This window comes from Antechinus flavipes, chromosome 2 (genome assembly GCF_016432865.1).
Source record: "Antechinus flavipes isolate AdamAnt ecotype Samford, QLD, Australia chromosome 2, AdamAnt_v2, whole genome shotgun sequence".
Taxonomy (NCBI): Eukaryota; Metazoa; Chordata; class Mammalia; order Dasyuromorphia; family Dasyuridae; genus Antechinus; species Antechinus flavipes.
Genome location: NC_067399.1, coordinates 26747878 through 26765658, shown reverse-complemented (window position 1 = coordinate 26765658; position 17781 = coordinate 26747878). Strand labels below are relative to the sequence as shown.

The following is a 17781-nucleotide window of genomic DNA, read 5'->3' as shown; positions in this document are numbered from 1 at the left end:
GCTTTAATATTACTGTAAAACTTGCATTTTCTTTTCATAGAAGACATTTTGATGGATCTATATATTTGTTCTAAGATAGAAAAGTTCCCCAACATATATATCTTCAACAGTCATTATGAAATATGTTGCTTTATCTCTGTAAAGCAAAATTACCTTTTCATTCAGTAAGGTGCAGCTTAATAAGCATTTATTTTTTATTAACTAAAAGAATAATAAAAACTACTCCCATTTATATATTCCATACACACACACACACACACACACACACACACACACACACACACACACTTTATTTAAGGTTTGCAAAACTCTTTATGTACAGATTTCACTTGATCTTCACTATAACATTATGGGATAGATAGTATTTTTCTTATTTTTCAGATGAGGAAGCCAAAGTTAAGAAATCGAATGACTCAGGTTAACACAGCTTGGATGTGTCTGGGTAAGCATCCAACTAAAGTATTCTTGACTCTAAGTCCAATGATCTACTCCCTGTACCACTATCTATCTCAAAAAATCTTGATTTACTAATAATAAAGTTTTTTTGTTATATGCCCAGTTCAACATGGCTGGAATTCACTTACTTTTCATTTCAGCCTCAGAATACTTAGCTTTCAAGGCTAAACTCAAGTATTTCATATTTTGAGAATCATTGGCTCATCTACCTACTGTGAGTTTTTAACTAAAATTTACTTGCACTAGCTTATCAATATAAATCTGATATAAAAGTCAATATATATTACATGAGAAGAGATTTTTTTTAACTTTAAATGTTTGTTTTTGTACCCCAAAGGGACAGGATATTAAGGGGAGGGGTTATTTGTTTTTATTTTTGTTGTTCTAAGAAGTTAGGTTTTTTGACAGAAAAATGTCCCAAAATATAAGTATTAGAATGGAAGGCAAGAAAACTACTTGGGTTGATATAATTTTTCAGAGAAGAGGATCATCATAGGATTTTAGATCACATCTTGGAAAGAACTTAGAAAGAACCTTAGCCATTAACTAGTCTAGTCATCTCTTTTTATGAAGGAGAAAATGAAATTTCAGAGAGATTAAGGGATTGTCCAAGGTCTCAAAGCTAGTAATGAGCAATTGTAGCATGCAAGCACAGATCTTTCAAGTCCTTATTCCAGGGGCAGAGCATGGAGATGAACCTTGAAATATGCATGATATTTGGAAAATTTGTGAGACAGAATGGGAGAGCCCAGGGTCCAAAGGGAGAACAGCATTAGAAGAACCTAGAAGTTGATAATGGGCTTGACATAGTTAAGAGACAGTAGAGAAAACCCACTTGTCTAGAATATGGTTTATATGAAAGAAGAGTAGATAACGAATGGAACTGGACAGAGTGATACTAGAAAACACTAACTGATATATTTTACATTAGAAATAGCTATTGTGGAGCAAGGGGAAGCATTATCAACGCCTTTTCTATTTTAGTATTTTGCATCTGTTCATTTCTTATTTAATTACACTTTTGCTTTATTCATTTTGGTGGGGTGGAGAAAGGAACAGCATTTCTCTAAAACTATGCAATTCTTACAATGTTTTTGGTTACAGATGAATTCAAATAAATGATAATATTTTTTGATCCTTATGTTAGTCAATGAAATGTGAATTTCATTCTCTGTTGATGTTCAATAATATGGAAAACCTGTTTTTTTTTTAAGTCTTCTTTTCTCTTCACTCTTTATCTCCTTATTCTACATTTCTTATTATGGCAAGTCGCAGGCAGATCCATGAGCTATAGAAAATAATAAGCATAAGACCATTCTGCAAGATCTCAGTGCTCTCCACTTCTAATTTGATCACGTTTCCATATCCATGAGCTTTCATCTGCTATCAAATTTACAAAAATGACATTTCAATATAATCCGTTCAGTGAAGAATGAGTTCCTCTATGTATATATAAATATATCACCAAATGTGCATTTGTGGCACTGCATCCAGCAGAAACCTGACTTTTTAAATCAGATCTTTAAAGATGGGTTTGGTCAAGCATGCACTTACTAGAAAGCTGTTAGCAATTTGTTATAATTCTGGCTTTATTGAAGAGCACATCAAATATGCAATGTAAGTATTTAATGGACCTGCTGTATATCTAGTTTATTGTGTTTTCATCATTGTGAAATTAGTTTGATGAAAAATGAATAGGTAAAATTCTGCATATGGAAGCAGTAGAATTCTAGCATAATGATCATCCTGAAAATTGTTATTATTTTAACTTAACACAGTATTCATTTTGACAAAAAAAAAGCCCCCTTTCACCAAAGCCCTCCTTTTATTGAGTAGGAATTTCATTGGATATAGAAAGCAGAAAGTTATGTTTTTCTTTAGATGGCTTAAGATGTCAGATATCATTTAAAGCCTTGATGGAGGAAATCCATCCACCATTTTATATATATATAGCCAGACCACCCCATTTCTTCAGATAGATTCAATACTTTCATTTTGCAAATGTGGAAACTGAGCTCCAGATAAATTAACTTGTAAAATCTATGTCTAATAAGTGGCAGAGATAAGAATCTCAGTTCTCCTGACTCAAAATCTACTTATCTGTCTTTTATTTATTCTCCTTAGAGCTCAGAATGGTAAATGTGTGTTTGAGAGTGGGTTACCTTTCTTGCAGCCTGGCAAAGCCAGAAACTTATGATTTATAACGTCATGGACTTTATGGACTCCCTATCAAAATATGTTACTAGTGCATAAAATAAATTACCTGGGGATATTAAGAAGCATATTTAGGACTCAGGTTAGAATTTCCAACAAAAGATTTCAGAGCCTGTAAGACTGTTTTCCAGGACACTTAAGATAAAATTCTTGCTCAGTCAGGTTTTTGACTAGGCCTCTGAGGCCCCTTGCCCCTGACATTATGAGGATGTTTCCCAGTCTCACAACTCTGCATTATATACTCATGAGAAGCTGTCTGGCCAGAACTTCACCACTTCCTTCAAATGCACGTATATGTTTCTAGTCAAGGGATCCAGTCTTGTTCAACTCATTAATTCTAGCTCATGGTTCTAACTTGTGAAATTCATAAGTCTGGAGCTAAACAAATGGATAGAGTAAACCCAGGATATAGTATAATTAAAGGATTTATATTTAGCAGCAAACGTTTCTTAATTTCACTGTTCTTCCTCATTGGTAACTCACTCCCTTTTGGATATAATCACCTCCTCAATTTATAAAAATACATTATCAATTTTAGTTGTATTCAGGCATTTGAAAGGCCATCACAGACAAGCGAGATTAAACTTGTTTTCTTAAGAGAGAACTAGGAACAATAGATTGAATTCATAAATTTGAGTTTCATATCAAGTGAAACTACAATGAAAATGCAACTTGGCAATAATAAGAAGTGCTAAAAGAATAGAATGAGTCACTTTTGAAAGTAGAAGATTCTCTTTCCCTGGAAGTCTTTAAGCAAAGAAAGGTTAAAGCATTTGTCAGGAATATTCTAAATACATGATACAGATAACTGGTGACAAACAGAAATCTCTTAGACTTTGTGCAAGTTAAACTCTGCTCTATTGTCTAAGTCTCAGATGTTTACCCACACAATATTGTAAAATAATGTGCTCACACTGCATGATCACTAATTTCTTTCCAGCTTTAGGACTCTATGCATTAAAATCTGCTAGTCATTCAACTGATCATTATGTTCCATAGAAGTTTACTTGTATATTTTGGCCAATCATATCTGTGTTCATTCTCTTTGGCAAAGTGATCAAGGGAGGCAGAGAGAGAAGTTGGATATCTGACTCAAGACCTCAGGTCAGCCAAAAATATGGAGTGATCGAGGAATTATGGGTAAGCAGGGGAAGGAAATATTTCCGATTCATTTTCTGAATTATCCACTCAAGGTATGTAAGAACTGAAATGAGAAATTACCAGATTTATATCTATGAACAGTGAAAGTAAAAACAATAATAACAAAAAAAATTCATTAACTAGAAGGATCCCAGGAGACCAGTTTCTGACCAATTAAAGTCAAGGGTAATCCAAAGGAAAATAAAGGGATCTGGTGAGAGGGAAGTGATAAAAGCATTTTACTAACCAAAAATTAGAAGATATGGCATAAAGGGCATCATTATAAAACTATAATTAGAAGAGACTATCATAGTTTGAAAGCTATAAAGTATCATAGGTGTTTTGTAGTAGAACCTTCTAATTCTCAGGCAACAGATCAAAAACATTAAGCAATTTGTGAGTACACGGATAATAAATGTCAAAGACAAGATCTGAAGCCATGTTTTATTATCTACAAATCTTCCACTTTAATAACCATACATTAGTATCTAAATTTCCCAAATGCATAGAGAACTGGATTTGCATTCATAAAGATCAGAATTAAAATCATGTCTCAATGGCCAGCTCATGTAATTTCTTTTAACTTCGTGTGTCATTTTTTTTTTTGTTTTCTTCATCAGTATAATGGGGATAATAATAGCAATGATCAGATATTTATATCCATACTTAGCTACTGACACATATGCATATGTATGTATGCATGTACATATGCACACATGGAAACATGAATAGGTGTATTTACATGCTTATGGGCAGATACATGCACAACTCTACATGTACACACATTACACGGTTGGTGGTTGTCCTTTATTCTCAAAGAAGGTCAAAATGACATCACCATGTTATACTTAGTATGTCTGACTGTGGCTGATTAGACCAATATGAACTTGGAATGCTCTGCCACAAGTCAAAACCAAATGGTCCCTATGAACATTTGGAGTTAATTAACCAGCTTTGTATCTCATGTTTCTTCTGAAGTCATTTAATCCGAGTTTACTCATACAGCACAGCCCTTCTCTGATAAGGACAAACTATGCTGAGTGCTTCTAAAACAGTGTCTCCCACGTCATACAATCTAAGGTTCTTCAGAGAGACCTTGAGAGTGTCCTTGTATCGCTTTTTCTGACCACTTTGTGAGCTCTTTTTGGCAAGCATATTTTAGGCCTTTGAACAATGGGATGAACCGAATGAAATTGTGCTCTTTGCAGTAAAATTTGTATTCTTAGTAGGTTAGTTTGAGAAAAGACCTCAGTGTCTGGTATCTTATCCTTCCAAGTGATCTTCAGATAGATGTGCATGTGATATACATACATACACACATGCACATATGTATACTCATATGCATAACAGTATATATACATGAATTATTCTATATCTATACATATATGTGTATATGCATATGTGCACATGCACATACGTGTAGGTAAAGAGATAAAGAGATACATTCATAAATACTATATAAACTTTGGCTTTCATTGTTGTTATGATTATCATTCATATTGTTAGTAGTAGTAGTAGTAGTAGTAGTAGTAGTAGTAGTAGTAGTAGTAGTAGTATTGTTATTTTTATGCCAGAGAGTTTCTCAAAGCATCCTATTTTTCCAAAAAATTGAGATGATCATGAAAACTGAGAAACGGATGGATGCCCAAAGCCCATTACTATCCAGACCATATTTGGCATCTTCAATGGTCTCTTGTGGTGGGTTAATGAGGGATTTAGAGCAGAATCCCATAGGAATAAAGGACATGGCTGATTTGAGATTGGCGCCAATTAGATAGTGAGATTGCAGATCCATCACAAGACGAAAGTAAGAAGTAAGTAAAATTATCAAGAAAGAGGTTGTTCTGGGTCATTGATTTCCTAGTCAAAGGTCAACCTGAAAAAGCTTTTAGATTTCAACTGTGCTTGTTGATAATCTTCCTAAAATGCCTTCGCATTCTGTCTAGTCTCTAGACAGCATGCTGAACACAATTAAATCTTTCTGTGTCAACTAAGGTTTTTGCAAGGTCTCAAGGTCACTATTTTTAACATGATTGGTGATGAAAAAGGAAAAGGTAAAAGAAATAGAAAAGCTCACACATTTGGAAGGGACCTTAGCACTTATTCAGTAAAACTCTCCACACGTTGCAAGTGTTATCTCAAATCTAGTCTTCCAAACTAACTTGCCTACCACCAAATTTCTCTAGCTACAGTCACTTAACCTGCTCACTCATGAGGTTTTCTCTTTCCCAGAATGTGTGTCTCATTTGGGAACACAATAAAAAGGAACAGTTAAAGACTCATGGTATCATTGTTTGGATAGCTCATGCTGAAGTATTGCTGATTCTAATCTAGCATGAGAAATGTTGCCATGTACTTGTGACTAAATTTCCTACCTTGCTGACTCCCAGTAATGGGGTGCCAGTTTTATACTCCAATCCCTATCATTTCCAGTAATTTAATTCCTCTGGGTCTGGGCTTTTCACTTGTTCCCATCAAACTTCTACAGAACTGAAATTCTGACTTCAAACTCCAATTTCCATAATTATGAGATTGTATGATACCACCATACGTTCCTGATTTCAACTATGTACCTGCCTGCATGTACTTTGTTTCCAAATTCTCCTTCAAATCAACTGTTTAAAGTCCCCACAACATTTTAAGGAATATTTATATAGACTCTATCTACGATGCAAGGATATTATGTCAGGCTTTGAGGATTTTTTTATTGAATTAGATATGTATGTACAATTACACATAGTATACATATATGTTCATATATACATGTGTATATGTATACACACATATATGTATATAGAGAGAAAGAAAAAGAATGAGAGAGAGAGAGAGAGAGAGAGAGAGAGAGAGAGGGAGAGAGAGAGATATTTCCTCCTTGTATATGTATCATCGAGGACAATACCTAACAAACATAAAGTTGATGTTTAGTAAATATTTTTTGATAAGTTGATTGATTTTTCTTATGTTGAGACAAACTGTCCCTGAAACCTTTCCTTATTGAATTGAATGCCACTTGTACCTAGCATGTACAAACAGCTGGGAGCTGTTTAAACTTTAGCCAAAGTTTGTTTTCAGTTCATTTTCCCAGCATTTGCTTTTTTTTTTTTTTTTAATATAAGAAGCAAAATGCAGCAAAGAAATCCAGTTATCACAGGGAGCTCATTCAACCTCATCAAGGTTACTCTGGATTTGCTGAGAATCCAAGAAGGGAAAAGCAGTGGACAATTCTCACAGAATCAACATTACATAAAATGGTTACAGTCTGCAAAAATCTCCTAGACCATCCCAGCATGGATGAGACGGAAGTGTCATGCGGTCAGCTTTGCATAACTTTAATAAATGCTGGGCTACTGGGCCTCTAGGGAGGCAGAGCTAGATTTCTGCTAATTAAAATGTGAGCTCATTTCATTATTGCTATATCTAACTCCAAGTCACTGCAGTCTCTTGAGGAGGAAACCAACCTCTAGAGATGTTCCTTATTATCTCATTTCGCATTGTCTCCATCTTGTTTATTTTTCAGAGAGGATGCTGATATTTCTTGTCATCTTCCACTTAACTGTACTATATACAGGGTAAGAGATTTTGGGGGTCTATCCACAGAAATTTGAGTCATTGTAAATGTCCCTTATCTTCTGAAGATAAAACATATTTTATTATTTGTATATCGAGATTAATAACAACAATAACAATTCTCATAATCAGCATTAATTGTTCTTTTGGTATAACTCAGAAACCTGGCAGAAGTTGCAATGTAACAATCAGAAGAGGTAAATATTTTGGTTAAAGTCTGGCTGGAAGTTTTTGTGGAAAATACCAGTGGATTAATCCCTTTCCCATTCAATATACTGAGACATATTGGTATGAATGAACCACAGGATCTGGAGTTAAAAAATCTAATATCTGAACATCTAAAGTCACATAATCTTCTGATATTTAATTTTTCATCTGTAAGTTGAAGGGGCTAAATGAGATTTTCACTTTATTCTAAAACCAACAGGGATACACATAACTACAAAGCATCGCAGTCTATATGAATTGGAAGGGAACTCAATGAATATCTACTCCTATCAATAAAGATAAAGAAAAATCACCTTTAAAATAATAGTTATCATTTAGCCTTTAGTTGAATAAATTCAAAGAGAACAAGATCACTGCCTATCAACTTGGCTAAATTCACTTTCATAAACCACTAACTTTTAGGAAGTTTTTTTTTTTCTCTAAATTTGCCTCTTTGGAACTTCCAAACATTGTTTCTAACTTGCCCTCTGTATCCATGGGAAAAAAAGCTAATTCCTCTTTCACATTTAATAACTGCTGCAAGGTTGCTCCTCTGAGTATTCTCTTTTCTAGGCTAGAAATTCTCACTACCTTCAATAAGTCCTCAGAATTTAAAGGCTTACATTCTCAATGGAATTGTGTGAATTTAGCTGCATTGTATGTTGCTTATCAATTCCTTTCCTGAAATGTGACCCACAGCATTCAGTACAAGAGTTCAAATTTGGTTTGATCAATGCAGAATTTGACAGTACTAGTATCTCTTTAGTCATAAGAACATGAAGGTTTGTTTTTTTTTTTAGCCAAAAGATATTAGAGCCCATTTTGTCTAATGCCCCAACTTTAAATTACAGGAACTGAGGCCAAAAGGCGTGTCACACAGTGAGCAGCTAAGGAAGAATCTTGTACAATGGCACATAAGTAACAAATATTCAATTGAGGATTTGAATCCATTTCCTTTAGTCCCAAAGTCAAGATTCAATTATGCCACATATTCTGTGATTGATTCCACTGCATCAAAATTGCTGGAAACCACCTTGCTTCATACAGGCTAAAATTGCATCTCCTTTCTGCTGGCTACTATGATACATATTGATTTCTTTTGGGTTTACAGGCCACTAAAACTCCCAAACACTTTTAAGACAAAACACTTTAGAGTCATGCTTCCATTATCATGTATATTGATGAAATTAATGCTGTAATGTGGGGATTTGGACCAAGTGGGACAAAGCGCACTCTGAGTGGAGTCAGCATGTAGCAGAAGTGTGAAGTACATAATGCTTTTATTTTTATATTTTTCCTTCTAAACTGGTTTTTATTCCCCCTCTCTCTTTCAAAATCCTCTTCAAAGTAAGTCTCACAAATAGAGAGGAGGAAAGTATACTCAGCCTAATCTCATACCATAATACTGGAGATTGTGATGCTAATTCTCCCTACCATTACCTCCATTTCCTTTATATCCTCTAGTGGGCTATGATTTTCACAAACTTGCTGGCTTCAAAATGCACAAGTCTCTATTTCTTCTTACTTGACTTGGTAAACTTGAGGACTTTTCAGGAAAAAAATAAAATAGGACTTTGTCAACAATGTGGGAAAGGAAAGAAGTTCTATCACAGAATCACGCCATTACAATGCCAAATACATAAGTAGTACCTATCATTTTCCAAGGTCAATGGAACCCATAGGGATAGAAGTAACCATGGATCATTTGTAATAGGGATAGAAGTAACCATGGATCATTTGTAAGCAAGTCAGATTCTATGACCTTTTTCTCCCCTATCCTCTTTAAATCAATCTGGTAATCTATTAGTGCAGAGTGTTTGAGTCAGGAAATGGTATGTTCAGTGATGTACTTGTCCTCAGGTGCTTATTAGTTGTGTGACTGAGAAAATCACTTTTGTTCCTTGAGTTTCCTCAATTCAACTGATGATCAGGAATAGTACCTACTTCACAAGATTGTTGTGAGAATGAAATGATATAATATTTGTAAAGAGATTATTGATTCATTGTTATTCAGATATTTTTCAGTCATTCCTGATTCTTCTTGAATCCATTTGAGGTTTTCTTGGTTAAGATATTAGAGTGATTTGCCATTTCTTTCTTCAGCTCATTTGACAAATGAAGAAACTAAGGAACACAGGCTGGTGATCTACTCAGATGAGTCTTCTTGATGACAGGCCTGGTACTCTACCCAATGTGCCACTTCATTGCTCTGGCACATAGTAGGAGCTTAATGAACATTTGTTTAATTTAACTTAGTACAATGTCTGGTACATAGCAGGCACTTAATAAATGCCTGTATCTCTCCTTCATTGATTATCATAATTTCCCCCTTACTTGTCCCTCCCCCATCATTGTCTTTAGTATTTTTGCATAGAACTTTAAACAGGTAATATCATTTGAATTTCATAATAATTTTGTGAGGTATAGAAGAAATATAATTATTATTATAATTATCATATTCATCCCATTGAAGAAGACTGATGGTCAGATAAGTTAACTGATTTACCCAGGGTCACAAAGCTGGTGAATATCTAAAACATGATTCAAATCCAAATCTTTCATTATGACACCAAATCCAAAGATCTAAGACATTAAAGGACAGGGATTGGATTTATGATTTCACAGGTGTAGGAAATTTCAGGGTCAAGTGATGTCCTTTATTAATGCTTTAATTTATAATGTTAGTAATTTGCTTACATCTGCAGTAATATAGGAGCAGGTATCAGAGACAGAGCTTGAACTCATGGCTCCCTGTATTCAAGAGCAGCTCTCAGTTCATTATTCCATCCTGCCTCTTCTAACAGGTAAAGGAGGAGACCAGTCAATGTCACATGGAATTACCCATAAACCCCAAAGTGGAAAGTTTGATGACTGAAAATTCCCATGCTTCAATTCATCTTCCCTGGCTGAGCTATCTGAAACGTCAGACAAAATCCTGTCATTGATGAAGAGGAACAATCAATCCAGCATCTGTGCTTACCTGTCTCAGACAACAATTTTGTAGCTTCTAGCACCTTTTCGGTATAAACACCAGCTTCATAGTTCTCCATCTCTGCATTGATGATGTGAATGACGCGGGCTGCCCGGCCACGGATCGCACCTGCTGTCCGGTCCAAAGTATCGACGTCCCCTTCTTGGAGAGCAATCACACACTTATTCACATCCTCCAGAATGTGATTTTCTGTGAATAGGACATACATGTGCTATTTAGTTTCACCTTCATTAGAACTTCCTATACACCATCCAGGCATTAACTGAGCCATCTCCTACGTTTCCCAGCCCCCCATTTTCTAAGTTTCATCCTATATATTACAAACACAGCAATCTCCAAGTCAAAGAACAGTTAAGGATAAAGTTCTGTTTCTATCAATTTTTGATTGAAAAAGACTCAGACTTTGTATGTGTACCCTGAAAGTTGTTATTAACAAATAGTAAAGTTAGCTTGTATAGCATGAATTTGATCACACTGAAATGACTTCCAATGTTTGAAATCAGCGTTAGGGAAATATTTCCTTTGGTTTTAAATGAAAGGGGAAGAGTTAGAGGAAAAGAGGGAAAAGAAGAAGAAAAAAGAAGAGAGAAAAGATAGAAGAATCAAAAAAAAGTAGACAGAGAAAGAGTAAGGTTGAAAAGAAGAGAGAGAAGAGGTAGGGAATCAAAGAAACCAAGGATAGACTAAAAAATTAACAATATGATGCAATATTCTTCAACTAGAAAGTAAGTCATCAAGAGAGACCCTATTAAAGTGTGTTCATTTGAAAGAAATGATTTTCTCAGATTTTTATTCAATAAAAAATCTTAACATGGTAAACATTTTCAGCCTGGCCTTTCAGACTCTTCATTATCTGACTTTTCTGCATAGCTTCAATTCATAACATTCTCTTTCATTCGCTTTGTGTTGGTTTGCCTTTCACTTTATCTTGTACTACCCTATCATGATGTACACAAGCTATCCATGCATGCTTCAAATTTAGCTCCATTCCTGACTTCCTAGATTTGTCTATTTTCTCTCCAGCAGCTTTATTCTAACTCAAGTACCTTACTCCTTTTTTTTTTTCCCTTCTCCCTTTTATGTGGTAGAACTTTCCCCTATCAGAATGGAGTATCCTTATGGAAAGACTGTATTTTTCATACACTTTAATCCTAGTGCTTAACAGAGCTCCTGACACATAGAAGGTATTTAACAAGTGAGTTCTAATTGTTTATCTATCTACCCATCTATTCATTCATTTATCTATCTCCTTCCCTCCCTTTCTTCCTTCCTCTCTCCCTTCCTTTCTCTCTCCCTTCCCTTCTTCCTTCCTTTCTTTCTTCATGCTTTCCTTTCTTTCCTTCTTTCTTTCTCTTCTTTCCCTCTTTCCTCCTTTCCTCTTTCCTTCTTTCCTTGCCTCTCCCTCCTTCCTTCCTTTCTCTCTTCCTTCTTCCTTCCTTCTTTTTTCCTTCCTTCTTCTTCCATTTTCTTTCCTTCCTTCCTTCTTTCCTTCCTTCATTCCTTCCTTCCTTTCTTCTTTCTTCCCTTCTTTTCTTCTTTCCTTCCTTTCTTCCTTATTTCTTTTCCTGCTTGTTTGCTTTCTATCTATCTCACTATTTATATATTTGCCAGTCTAACAGGAAGATCTGAGCACAAATTCAGCCTCAGTGTTAATAATTGTGTGGTTCTAAAAAAAAAGTCACTTAACCTCTATCTACTTCAATTTTCCTGTCTATAAAATGGGGATAATAATAGTATTTACCTTCCTAGTTTGTTTTAAGAATCAAATAAGATCATTTGTTTAAAGAGTTTGTAAAATGCAAATTGCTCTATAACTTCAAAGTAATGCTAGCTATTATTAGAGGGAGAAACTGAAATTAAAAAATTCAAGGTTAAAAAATTAATTTAAAAACTGAAATAAAAAAAACCGAAAAATGAGTGTAATAACACAGTTACAGGCTAATTAGTATCTGAATCAGAATAGTGACTGTGAATAGCAAGAAGGACACAAATACACGAGATGATGTGGAATTAACATTGAAAAGCTTTGGCAATTAATTGGATGGTGGGAATGAAAGAGTAAAGAATTGAAAATAACTAAAAGATTACAAAACTCTTTGATTAGAAGGGTTAAATGGAGGAATATGAGATATGAAGTAATAAACATCAAGAAATGAATTAGTTAAATGAATGCATCCTGGCATAAATGCTATTGAATGGAATGTATAGATCTTTTAGATTTCTGGTACCTGCAATGTTTTGAGTTAAACCCCAAAATGAAAACATCACAGGATAACGCTAAGACGTTCATTTTAAAACACTATTAAAAGTTATAGTTTATGCCCAACGGGAAATGTTTAAATGTTTCTAACATAGCTATTTCACTATTTTTATGAGTGCAGTCCACATCTGAAAATTGGTTTTTGCTTCTATGATATTAATAGTCAACATCACCTGGCCCCAGTCCTGTTGCATTTCATACAGAGGAACTAAAAATTCAGTTTCTGGTTCAACATGATGACTGCAGTTTATTCTTAAAAAAAAAAAAATTGGACTTAGTGCTTTATTTAAAAAGAGAGAGAGAGAGAGAGAGAGAGAGAGAGAGAGAGAGAGAGAGAGAGAGAGAGAGAGATTTTCACCCAGAATAAAAATTTCCCAAGAAAAATTAATTTCAAACATATATATATAACAAAGACATTCCAAAATATCTGTGGGGCTTAGCTAGGAATAAAAATTTACTGATTTATTGATTCCAAATTTTGGTAGGAATAGAAGTGAGTTATAGGGAGGGACTTAGAAGTAGAAGGCCTGAAATTGCTGGACAATGTTCATGAGCTACTAGCAGGATACAGTAGGATAACTTATTTCTTATCAAAAGCAGCCTGTCCAAGGGACTTTCATACTTGGATACCTGCATGGATGCTCCAGCAGGTTTAGCAGAGTCTGATTAACTGACAGTTCATATGTGTTTTCCTGTGCTGGCATGCTGTGGCAGTTGTACCATGGGAGTTGAATTGTTGAGTGTTATCAGCTTCAGCCAAAGCATTTCCTTGTTACTCTTAATAATATAATGTAGAATGGAAACCGGAGGGAGAAATGCAGCAAAGAGGGAAAGTTTAGAGGGTGGCAGAAGGGAGAGAAAATTAAGAATAGCTTTGTATAGTATGAAAAATCCAAGATAAGACCTCTTCAGCTTTATTCTTTTCAAGAAGTGGTTCTTATTTTTTTAAACGAAAATTGTGAGCTGTGAAAGTTTTAAATTCTTACATATTTTCACTGGGAGACAAAAAGGAAGCAAAGTCTACATTTCAGGTAAAACCTGAAAAAACAAGAGCTGTCTGTGGTCCTGCAGAAAACTGCAGGCCAGGATTGTTGAGGAACACTTGTATCTCTTGTAGGCTGGATATAACATGGCCACTAGCTAGTACTTCAGGTTATTTGAAAAGTAGCTACAGAATTTAAGACTAGTTCCATGAAATTTATAAAACAGGTTAGTGGAATAGTGAATAAATTGCTGGATATGGATTTAAGAAGACCTGAGTTCAAATTCTGCCTCACATCTACTGGTAGAGCAAATTATTAACTCTCAAAATCAATTTACTCATCTGCAAAATGAGGGTAATGATGTAATTCATTCCCCCCAAAATTGCTTTGAGAATCAAATGAGTTTGCAAATGAGTGCTTTACAAAAGGAGGCAGAGCCAAGATGGTGGAGTAAAGGCAGGAACTTGCCCAACCTCTCTCTCAAACTGTTCCAAATTCCTTCAAATAATGACTGTAAACAAATTTTAAAGCATCAGGATATTCAAAAAGAAGGAGTAGAGCATTTTGCAGCCAAAGGCAACTCAGAAGCTCAGCAGAAAAGGTCTGGGATACCAGGATTGTGTCCAGCATGCAGTCCAGCTGCAGGATGCCCTGGTGCAGCCCCAGTCCCAGCCCCATCCTGGCCCAGGTCTGAGCTATAAATCAGCAGCAGTACTGGCGGTTTCCGGATTCTCAGCTCAGAGACACCAAAGAAAACCTGGAAGGTCAGCAGAAAAGGTTTGTGGGACCACAGTGGGAGCCTGGCACTCAATCTCAGTGCAGTCCTGGCTGGGGCCCCAGTTCCAGCTCAGACCCCAGAGTCTTTGAGGTGAGACCTCTGAATAAGCAGTAGTGCTGAAGGCTTCTGGACCTCTCAGCCAGGAACACTGAGGACTCAGAATGTCAGCGTAGAGGGCCTGTGGCAATGGGAGTCCGATGTGAGTCTCAGTGCAACCCGAGTCAGCACACTAAATCTTACAGCTACAGTGGGATACATCTAACAGCTCCAGGCACAAAGGATCAATTGTGGTCAGATTCCTGGAAGGATTTCTGGAAACAGCTGGACAAAACCTGCAAAGCTGGAAACAGAGCCCTATCTTAACAAAGAGTTTAAAGCTGAGTAATAGTCTAGGAAAATCAGCAGAAAACGAAAAAAGTTTCTGATCACTGAAAGTTATTAGAGTGACAAGAAGGATCAAAACACACTAAGAAGATAATAACAAAGTCAAAGCTCCTATGTCCAAAGTTCAAGAAAAATAAGAATTGAATTCAGGCCATGGAAGAGCTCAAAAGGGACTTTGAAAACCAAGTAAAAGAGAAAAATCAAGGAAAGAATTGAGAGAGATACAAAAGGAAACAGAAAGCTAATGAGGAGAGGAATGCCTTAAAAAGCAAAATTGGCCAATTGTGAAAAAGTACAAAATCTTGCTGTGGAAAATAAATCCTTAAAAAATAGAATTGAATAAATGGAAGCTACTAACCATGAGAAATCAAGATACAATAAAGCAAAATCAAAAGAATTAAAAAATAGAAAAAAATAGGAAATAACTTATTGGACAAACCACTGATCTGGAACATTGATCCAGGAGAGAGAATTTTAAAATTATCTACCTGAAAAGTCTACCTGAATGTTATGATCAGAAAAAGAATCTGGACGTCATCTTTCAAGAAATTATCAAGAAAAAATAGTCGATATCCAGAAGGTAAAATAGAAACTGAAAGATTCTACTGATCAGCTCTTGAAAGAGATCATAAAATAAAAACTCCCAGGAATATTATAACCAAATTCTGGAACTCCCAGGCCAAGGAAAAAATATTGCAAGAATCCAGAAAGAAACAATTCAATTATAGCGGAAGCACCATCAAGATAACAAAAGATTGAGCAACTTCTATATTAGAGAAATGGAGGCCTTGGAATATGATATTGTGGAGAGTAATGAGCTAGGTTTATAATCAAGAAATTACTTACCCAGGAAAAATGAATATAAATCTTCAGAGGAAAAGTGAATGAATTGTCATTCAATGAAACAGATTTTTCAAGAATTTTTGATTAAAAGACCAGAGGTGAATGGAAAATTTTATTTTCAAATAAAGGATTCTAGAGAAGCATAAGAGGTAATCAGGAAAGTGATGTTATAAGGGATTTAATAAGGTTTATCTGTTTCTATTCCGACATGGGAGGATGGTACTTGTAACTCATTAGAATGTTATCATTATTATGGCAGTTAGTTAGAAGGAATATATATCATATATATATATATGTATATATATATATATACATATATATATATCAGAGAGAAACAGAGAGACAGAGGACATAGTTGTGACTTGAATATGAAAAGATAATATTTTTAAATGATGTAATGGAGTAAGACAGGAATGTACTGGAAGAAAAAGAAAGGGAGAAATGAAATGGTGCAAATTATCTGCCATAAAGAAAGAGGCAAGAAAAAGCTTTTACAGTGGAAGAGAAGATGGAGAAGAGAGGAGGAGTAAGTGAACCTTACTCTTACCAGAATTGGGTGAAATAGAAAACAACATATATACTCAACAGGGGTATAGAAATCTATCTTACTGTGCAGGATGATAGTAGGGGAATGGGATGTGGGAAAGGCGGAGGGTGATAAAAGAGAGGGAATATTGGGGGAGGGAGTGTCAGTAACAAAATACTTTTGAGGAGGGACAGGGTGAAAAGAGAGAGAATAAATGGGGAAATACAATTAGTAACTTGAGTTTTTTTTTTTAAGTGATTTGCAAACTTTTGTTGCCATTCAGTTATTTTAATCATGTCCAACTCTTCTTTGTTGGTATTTCTTTGTCAAAAATACTGGAAGAATTTGAAAAAATGTCAAAAAAAAAAAAAACTGAGGCAAACACAATTGAGTCTTTCTGTCACTGGGGCATGCACTCTATTCACTGTCCTATTTGATGGCTTTTCTCAATTAATTTCTAAATATCCAAGTATGTGTGTATGATAGGGGGAGAATAAGCCTTTCATCCTCCGGATTTAGAATTTAACAAAATTTATGCCAATGTCTAGTTAAAAGAAGGAACCAATGGTGATAAATATGAAAGAATCCTTTGGGGGATAAAAGTGTCCTAATTATAAATTTAAGAGGGGATGGATGCCAAGACTGTTTAATCCAAAAACTTCTTAAATAGGAGGAAATGGAGTCCCAGGGAAGTGACCTTTTCCAAGTCGCACAGAAGGAATGGGATCTCCAGAATCAGAGTTCTTTTCACCTAATTACAAGTGAAAGCAGGACATAAGAATTAGGAACTCCATTTGTTAAAACAAGAGATGGGAAGAATTGCTATGTTATTGTCCCTAATTATTAATCGTGGTACAATGACCTCATAGAAACTTTCATTTGATACTTTTCACTAGCAGTAAAGAGTCACGATAGATTTTTTTTAACTAAATTAAATAAACAAACATTAATGTATTGTTTTTTTTTTTCCTTAGAAATGGCTTTGACTGGGAAAAAGTCACCAATTCCTCCATCTCCCTCTAAGGGACCATTTCCACATTAGTTCACTGTTCCAGTCTAATGAGCATCATGGACAATTGGCAGTAGAGATATAGTCTTCAACCACAACCACCCGCCTAGCTTGCTGTCTGCCAGTGGTGGGGCTAAGCCAGGAGAGGATTGGGACCAAGCTTAATGGGAAGCCAATGGGTGGGTGTCTGTAGATGTGCCAGTGTTTCTCCAACAGAAGAGGTGTCTGTACAACTGTTGGAGATTCAGGCCAGGCAATGTGAGTCTCATTTACCAAGGCTGATTTTAATTTTACAGAAATGATAAGGCTGGCACTTTCAGGTTCCCACCCCAAGTTCTGGCCATGGGATTATGAGGCCATAGGGAGATGAGACAAACAAACATTTCAGCCTGATCAATTCCTTCCCGTGCTAGAGTTCTGTG

At 35.5% G+C, this 17781-nt stretch overlaps 1 protein-coding gene across 2 annotated transcripts in view; it reads right to left on the bottom strand.

The window, feature by feature from the left end:
- Positions 1-17781, bottom strand: part of CTNNA2 (catenin alpha 2) — a 1459872-nt gene that overhangs the window by 154443 nt on the left and 1287648 nt on the right. For both annotated transcript variants that reach the window (XM_051974336.1, XM_051974337.1), the window contains exon 12: positions 10565-10765. In XM_051974336.1, the coding sequence (XP_051830296.1) occupies positions 10565-10765 (201 nt within the window). The remainder of the gene's footprint in view (positions 1-10564; positions 10766-17781) is intronic.